Source organism: Dromiciops gliroides, chromosome 4, assembly GCF_019393635.1.
Source record: "Dromiciops gliroides isolate mDroGli1 chromosome 4, mDroGli1.pri, whole genome shotgun sequence".
Classification (NCBI taxonomy): Eukaryota; Metazoa; Chordata; class Mammalia; order Microbiotheria; family Microbiotheriidae; genus Dromiciops; species Dromiciops gliroides.
In genome coordinates this window covers 157,834,345-157,842,799 of record NC_057864.1, presented here as the reverse complement: position 1 = coordinate 157,842,799, position 8,455 = coordinate 157,834,345, and the positions used below count along the sequence as shown (strand labels likewise).

At 44.8% G+C, this 8,455-nt stretch overlaps 1 protein-coding gene across 1 annotated transcript in view; it reads right to left on the bottom strand.

The window, feature by feature from the left end:
• Window positions 1-6,672: 6,672 nt before the first annotated feature.
• INSRR (insulin receptor related receptor) overlaps window positions 6,673-8,455 on the bottom strand; it is a 33,307-nt gene continuing 31,524 nt past the window's right edge. The window contains exons 18-22 of the mRNA XM_043964010.1: window positions 8,317-8,427; window positions 8,007-8,166; window positions 7,579-7,708; window positions 7,251-7,385; window positions 6,673-7,035 (exon numbers count right to left, since the gene is read on the bottom strand). Of these exons, the coding sequence (XP_043819945.1) occupies window positions 6,795-7,035; window positions 7,251-7,385; window positions 7,579-7,708; window positions 8,007-8,166; window positions 8,317-8,427 (777 nt within the window). The 3' untranslated portion in view covers window positions 6,673-6,794. The remainder of the gene's footprint in view (window positions 7,036-7,250; window positions 7,386-7,578; window positions 7,709-8,006; window positions 8,167-8,316; window positions 8,428-8,455) is intronic.

Here is an 8,455-nt window from a genome sequence, read left to right as displayed (position 1 = left end):
GCTCTCAACTTTGTGAGGTAGGCAGGACAGGTATTATCTCCCCCATTTTACAGATGGGAAGACTGAGGTTTAAAGAGGGGAAATGACCCAATGCCTCATAGCTAGTAGGCAGCAGATATAGAACCAGAAACCCAGGCTTTCTAATGGCTAGAACAGATGACACATTTCTGCCTTCATCTTACCAACCATCCTCCTCCTTGAGAAGCTTGTATGAGCAAGTGTGTCTATATATAGTAGAGTGATTACTTTGCCCACTGAACAGTTGTACATATCTCAAACTCAGGGATAACCTTGAATATTCTCTGCTTGCTTTTTGTGTTGTGTTTGATAATAACAGAAGTTGTGGGAAAAGGCAACTGTTAACTTGCTTTATGAACCTATGAAAATCAAGTCAAGTCTGGTCAACTAGCATTTATTAAGCACCTACTATGTGCCAGGTACTTTGTGAGCTTCAATTTCCTTATTTGTGAAATGAGGAGATGGTATCCAGTTCTGTTAATTATTACCTTATGACTTTGGGGAAGCTTCTCTTTATCTTGAAAATGGGATTTAGCTCTCATTCAGCTCTAAATCCTATGATTCTATAATCTCAAAGTTTGCTTCTAGCTCATCCATCAATCAAGTCCTTCCCAGTTTGTTGCTGCTGCAGTTTCCGACCTGGCCATTAGGGGTCACTGTTGCTTCAGCAACTGGAGGCAGTTAGCAGGTGCTCAGAGATTTATACATCTCTTAAAGCCTCGTACCATCCTACAAATCAATTAAACTCAACAAGCACTTATTAAATGTCTGCTATGTGGCAAGCTAATTCCTGTGCTAATCCCTGGGGAAACACAAAATGAAAAACAGCCCCTGCCCTAACAGAGCTTACCTTCTAAAATATGCCAACATAGGCCTTGGTGCATAAATGCTTGAGGCCTGTTGCTTGGTTGGTTGGTTCAGTTAATGGCATATTATATGAATAAACAAAAGATGTGTGATTTCCTTGGGGGGAAACACTAACAAAGATTGCAGCAGCCTATAATGTACTAGCTAAATCCTAGACAACTTCCTGAAGCACACAGAGCTTAGTAACCAGCTCAGGGTCACACAGCTAGTGTCAAAGGCAAGGGAGATTTTCCCAGCTGTAACTCCAGCACATTTTCTACTATGCCATGCTGCCTCTATAATTTTTACACAGATAATTAAATACAAGCTAATCAGGAGACTCTTCCCATGGGTGGTGGCACCTTAATTGAATCTTTTTTTTTTTTTTGGTGGGGGCAGTGAGGTTTAAGTGACTTGCCCAGGGTCACACAGCTAGTGTCAAGTGTCAGAGGCTGGATTTGAACTCAGGTCCTCCTGAATCCAGGGCTGGTGCTTTATCCACCACGCCACCTAGCTGCCTCCATCCTAATTGAATCTTTTTTTTTTTTTTTTTAGTGAGGCAATTGGGGTTAAGTGACTTGCCCAGGGTCACACAGCTAGTAAGTGTTAAGTGTCTGAGGTCGGATCTGAACTCAGGTACTCCTGACTCCAGGGCTGGTGCTCTATCCACTGCGCCACCTAGTTGCCCCCACCCTAATTGAATCTTGAAGGAAGTTAAAGATTCTAACTGGAAGGTAGGTGATGCAGTGGATAGAATGTTGGACATGGAATCTGGAAGACCTGAGTTTAAATCTGGCCTCAGACACTTACCCTGGGAAAGTCACTTAACCCTGTTTGCCTCAGTTTTCACAAATGTAAAATGAACTGGAGAAGGAAATGGAAAATGTGTCTTTGCCAAGAAAACCCCAAATGGGGTCCCGAAGAGTTGGACATGACCGAACAACAACAAAGGATTCTATGGAGCAGAAGATGAATTCCAGGTATAAGGGGTAGTTGGCATAAAGGTAAAGAGGAAGGAAATAAAATACTAAGTTTAATAAAGTCCATTTTGACCGGAATGTAGAGTACATGAAAGAGCATGATATTAAATAAAGCTGGGAAGGTAGGCTGCAGCCAAATTAAATGCAAAACTGAGAATGTTTGTATTTTATGTTAAGGCAACAGGGAGCCACTGAGATTATTGAGCAGGGGTGTGACATGGCTTGTGCTTTAAGGAAGATTATTTTGGAAGTTGTGTAGAGGATGGATTGGAAAGCTGAAAAACTAGAAGCAGAGAAACTAGAAGGCTACTGCAGGAGTCCAAGTAAGGGCCTAAATTATAATGGTGTTTATATGAGTGACAAGAAGGAAAGAGACCTTTGAGAAGCTGGGGAAGTAGAAGTGAGAAGATTTGGTAACTGATTGGACATGGGATGAGGAGGGAGAGAAGTGAAGAGCCAAGAATGACTTCAGGGTTGTCAATATGGTTGACTAGACAGATGGAGATACCCTCAATAGAAATAAGGAAATTTAGAGAAACCACAGGTTATAGGGGGTAATAAATGAATGAAGGACAAAAGACATTAAGCACCTACTATGTGCTAATCACTGTGGTAGGTGCTGGTGAGACAGAGACAAAAATCAGTGCCTTCCCTAAATGAGCTTATATTCCAAGGGAAAGACAGCATATGTAAGTAGCCAGTGAGGGGAGCTTTTGTTTGGAGGAGAAATGCAGGAATAGTGAGTAAAGCCACAAGCCAGTTTATTTTCATGCCCTTTCCAGAAGCAAAGGTAGATAATATTCACTGGATCACTTTTCCAAGAGCTAGAAGTAGAGAGTGTATATATAGGACGGGATGGTCATTTGTGGCAGCAGGGTAGATGCCAAGATCTGTACCCAGATGTCCTGGTTACATGGTTTTGGAGCATGATCTGGGCCCAGCTAGATGTAGCTCTTTGGGAGAATTTCTACTTGCCGGACAAGCCCAGCTTCAGGGCAGGGTTCCATACTAAGTATATTAGTCCTAGGAAGGAAGTCATGGTCTCTGGTACAGAGGAGTCTATTCCAGGTCAGGAATCGGGACAATGGCAGGGCAGAGGGCAAGGTAATGAGTTCTGTTCTGGATATGTGGAGGTTTTTTTTTCTTTTTTTTTGCGGGCAACGGGGGTTAAGTGACTTGCCCAGGGTCACACAGCTAGTAAGTGTCAAGTGTCTGAGACCGGATTTGAACTCAGGTCCTCCTGAATCCAAGGCTGGTGCTTTATCCACTGCACCACCTAGCTGCCCCATATGTGGAATTTTAAAGATACCTTTGGAACATCCAGGTGGAGATGTTTAATAGGAAGTTATAGTGATACAGGGCTGAAGTTCAGGAGAGAGATGAGGCCTGGGTGTATAGATTTGGGAGTCATTTGCATAGAAATTACAGTTGAATCAATGGGAGCTGATGAGATCACCAGTAAAGGATATAGAAAAAGAAAAGATGACCCAGGACATACCCTTAGGGGACATTGAGTTAACCAGATGGGACATGGATGATGATCAAGTAAAAGGAGATTTAGGAGTAGCCAAGCAGGTAGGAAACAAGAGGATTTGTGCCCAGGGAGGAAAGAGCTTCCAGAATAAAGGTATCTCAACAATGTCAAATAATGCAGAGAGGTGTTTTTTTTAACAGTCTGAGAAAAGGCCATCAGATATAGTGACAGAATTAGATTTAGAGATCATCGGTAACTTGGAAAATACAAGTGGTAAGTTTAGATACCAAGGGACTTAAAAGTGAGAAAGAGAAGGCTATGTGTGTTTGGTGACTTTTTGTAGAGGTTTGACAGTGTAAGGAAGGAGATCTAAGATCTAAGATAATAGCTAGAGGGGGTGACAGAATGAGGAAAAAATGAGCAGCAGAAAAGACAAGTAGATAAAGAGAGTTGAAGATGTGAGATTGAAAGATGAGAGGGAGTTCACCAAATGCCCTTTGGAATTATGTATTAAAAATAATGAAGATAGCCTAGAGTCCCCAACAGTAGGACATACACTATGAATTAAGTTTTCAGTAGTGGGAATGGATTACAGTTATCGCTTCCACATCACAGGTTGATCTAGAAAATTTTCGTAAAATCTTTGGCCCTCCCTTTGTACCAGAGAAGTCTGAATTTTTTCTCTTTCTTTTATGGGGTGTTGTGAGTATTAAAATACGTTGATATTATCCAATACTATATATATATCTTAGGCATTTGAGTTTCTAAACTTTTTTGGTGTCATCGGGTGGCCTTCACGTGGCACCTGCGACTTCCACAAAACTCCCCCCAAATTCCCATTTAATTTCTTATGCTGACCCATATTGAAATCACGATGGGGAAAGTTGCAGTGTGGCAGGGATAGCCGTACATTGAACCTATGCCTGGTCCCCCCAAGTAAGTAACAGAAATTTTTGAGCTAGCTATTTGGGGTCAGGCATCTGCAGGCTTTTGACATGAATACAGAATGGTTTTATATCTCGTCCTTAGGCCATTTCCTGGGAGCACCACTTTGGAGACTCCCCAATACTGCAGTAGACTGAGCCAGTGATGCTAGACAGCTGGTAGAGGAGGAGGGGAGAATTTAGGGGTTAGCTCTCCCCAAATGGGTGCTAAACAAAGCATAATAAGGAATGGGACTGCTCTCTTACACAGGCACCCTATCCCTTTGGGGCATATTGCTTCCCTTCAATTCTAACTTGGGTGTGAATTTGAACTTGATCTCACCTAAAGACGTTGGGGGAGGATAGGAACTGTGATTTACTCCAAGTCCTTAGACTAAAATAATACACGTTTCTATAGCAATTTTAAGGTTTATGAAGAGCTTTCCTCTCCATGACCCTGAGTCATTGGCTAGGTAGGTAGAACATTATTATCCCTGTTAGAGATGAGGGAACTGTGACTCAAAGAATTGCCCAGGGTCACTCAATTACTAAGTGTTGGAAACGGAATTCAAACCTAGGTTTCTTGCCAAGACTGGAGGGTTCTTTCCACTGTCAGGCTTCCTCTAACCCGTGAACAAATGATCCACTGCTTGTTACCAGAAAGAGTAGTTGACCCTACTTTTCATTCCCCTTTTCTCCTTGGGATATGCTGCTTACTTGAAGTCTGCAACATAGAGACTGAGAGTCTAAGAAATACCTTCCTTCCTAGCTAAGGGAAGGTAGACACGACCCAGGCTCCTTATCGGGAAACTGAGAGGGATGAGGCTGTCCTGTATTTTAGGGGTGGGGGTATGCAGATGGTGAAGGAGGAGGTTGGGTACAGGTTAGAGAGGCAAGATCATAGATTTGATGGACTTAGAGATCATTTAGTATAATACCTTCATTTTCACATAGAAAACTGGGGCCCGAGAGGGGGGGTACTTTTCAAGATCACATGGGTGGCAAGTAGATATAAAAGTTACTTGCTCTGCTTTAGTAGTATCTTAAAGACCAGTCAGTAACAAAATTATCATTTATCATTAATAAAGCAACCCTTTATAGCCTGTGGGGTGGAAGGTGGGAAGTTAGATGATAGTAAAGTTTATTCTATACTGCCAAAGCAGTAGCAGCAGCTTAGGACCCAGTGGAGGAGGAGAAAAAACAGCAAATTTATAGCATACCTAAATTATAAATAGAAAATATGATAACCAAGACCCCAGATACAAATAGGAATTTTATTGCATCTCCAGTATCCACATTTAAGGTAGAGTGGATAAAGAATGAAGGTGATACTTTTAAAACTAAGAATTAAAACCAGTGGCAGATACTTGAAAAGAGGGTGAGAAGAAAATGGAAGTGGATGGGAAGAAAGTCAGCACCAAGGGATGTCCCCAGGGGGGATGAGGGAGCAGCACCAAGCTGAGGGATACTGGGGTGGGGCTAGGTCAAATAAGAGAGGTGACTGGCTGAGTCCAAAGTGGAGGTAAGCCTATTGAAGGTCCTCCCACACAAAGGCAGGGATAAAAGTAGGAATCCTAACACCTCCACAGAAATGTCCTCAACACATTTGTTGTGGATATGAGAGTGGGGAAGGGGAGAGGAAGAGATGTGAAAATGAGGGTGACTGTTGGGAGAAACACTCATCCCAATGCTTCTCTTTCCCCAATTGTCCTAAATGAAGCCCCTTATCCTTTGCCAGGGTAGGCCAGGGAGAAGAGGCCCTCCAAAGGGCATCATCCTGGGGAAGGTGACAAGCCAGAGAAGGACAAGATTGGGGCTTTCTGATTCCTTATATTTGGGGGACTTCTCCCCCAATCCAAGTTCTGCAAAGTGCTTTAAAATGCTTAAATATCAGGAAATGGTGTTGAGAGGTGTGTGTGGGTTTTTTTCTTTAAAAAACCATGTAGACCCATTTAGGATATATATATATATATATATATATATATATCTCAACAGGATATTCCTCATGTCATCTGAGTCTGGAATGCCTGGTGAGTGTATTTTTCATTTGTCCATGAAAGGAAGTGCCTGCTTTCCCTTCCTGTGCTTGTGAGGGTCTTGCACCCCACCAACTGCCAGGGCTACCTCCATGCTTTGGTTGTATTGGCCCCCTGTTCTCAGTTTCCCATGGAGTCTTAGGGCAGAGGCACCTTATCTGGCCCTGGTCCATTGGTCCAAGAAGGACAGGAGAGAACCAGAAATGATACACAGGTATAAAGCTTCTGAACCTCAGCAAAGGAGTTGATCTACAGTAGGTAGAGATATGGAGAACAGAAATACTGGGAACGGAGCTGCAGCCATGCTAAAAACATCTCACCATCATCCCCACCTCTTAGGCCATTTTGTGAACGTGTGTGTGTGTGTGTGTGTGTGTGTGTGTGTGTGTGTGTAGTCCATATCAGAACTGCTGGCATCTCAGGACCTTGGGTTTTCTCCACGCAGTGTCTTGTGATGTCAACAATGTCCCAGTATTTAGGGATCCCACATCCCTAAATCCAGGGCAAAGGGAATTCTTCAGTGTCCTAGACTTCCATTAGGAGGGCTGCAATCTGGGGGGGCCTCAGGGGATATGTGGGTGTCAGGATCTGTGTCAGGGGGTGCCAAGGAGCCCCTGCCCCCTCGGCTTTCAGGACTGTAGTAGAAAGAGAGGAGATGAAAGGATGGGCGCAGCTCATCCTTGATGCTGTCCAGAATCTGGATGAAGGTTGGGCGCTGGCGGGGGTTCTGTTGCCAGCAGCGAATCATCAGCTCCCATCTGGCATGAGGGCAAGGAAGGAGTGGGGTCATGAGATGGGGTGATTAAGATCTTATCACCCTGATTCCATGAATAGTTAGAGGAATTGTGGAGAAATGGATATCATTGAGGTCATAGTTGGGGAATAAAGGGGTCAGGATTGTAAGGTAAATGGAGGAGCTATGACTAGGGGATAGGCAGACATTGTATGGGAAGAGGGGAGGGCAGTGACTCACAGCTGGGGAGGGCAGCCCTCAGGCTCATCCAAGATGCCGTTGTCCATGACAAACCTGAGTACCTGCTCATTGGACAGGCCCTGGTAAGGCTGTTCTGCCAGTGTCACAATCTCCCATAGCACTACACCAAATGACCTGGGGAGACAAAGGAAGGAACCTTTAACATGCCCCAGTGACCGTTCCCCTACTACAACCTCATTCCAGGGAAAAGGCACACATCTAACCAGAATTCTCTAAAATATAAATGGGAAGAAGCTACTGGTTCCCTTCTCCAGCCTCTCAGTGAGGGTCCCAGTCCCTGCCCACCCACCCTATAGCCAGGCCCCACCAGACATCCGAGTGAGTGCTGAAGATCCCATCTTTTAAGGATTCAGGAGCCATCCAACGAACAGGTAGCAGCCCCTTTCCTCCCTTTCGGTAATAATCTGTCTCATACACATCCCGAGTCATGCCAAAGTCTGAGGGTAGCAGAAGACAGAAGGAAGAGCAGGTCACATACACTGCTTGAGCTAGTCAGCCTGCACCCCCCCCCAACAAACCCTGCCCCAAGTAGAGAGCCAGTTACACACCCAACATAACTCTTCCCATTCTTCTGTCTCTTACTTCCCCTTCCTGAGTCCCAAATCTGCTACTCCCCCAATGCTATCCATTTCCCATTCTCTCCCTCCTTTTCCTCCCCCAGTCCCAAAGCTTGCTTCCTGCCTAGAATAAAACAGAATAGCTGAAGCTGGGAGAGGCACATCTCATCCTCTGTACCCCCAATCTTGACTGTGAAGTCTTGAGACACCATGCAGTTTCGGGCAGCCAGGTCTCGGTGCACAAACTTGTTGGCAGTGAGGTAGGCCATGCCATCAGCGATCTCCCCTGCCATCTGCATCATGTCACCCAGATCTGGTCTAGGGAGTCCTGGGTTGTTCTGGAGTCAGGGTAGGGAGGGAGATCAGTGAGGAAAGGACTCAAAATATTCTCTGTCCCCCCTCCCCTGAGAGATCTAGTAGCATACCAAGTGGTTTCCCTACCCTTAGTAGTCCATCCGTCCCTTCCTTACCTCCGTTTAGGCCCCTACCTCTGCCTCAGGCCTCAGGGACCGGAGATGACTTTTGAGGTCCCCTCGGGTCATGAGCTCCATGATGACTAGAACTGGTTGTCCTTGAGACACCACACCCAGAAGCCGCACCTACAGATGGGCAATGCAGTTGACTGTG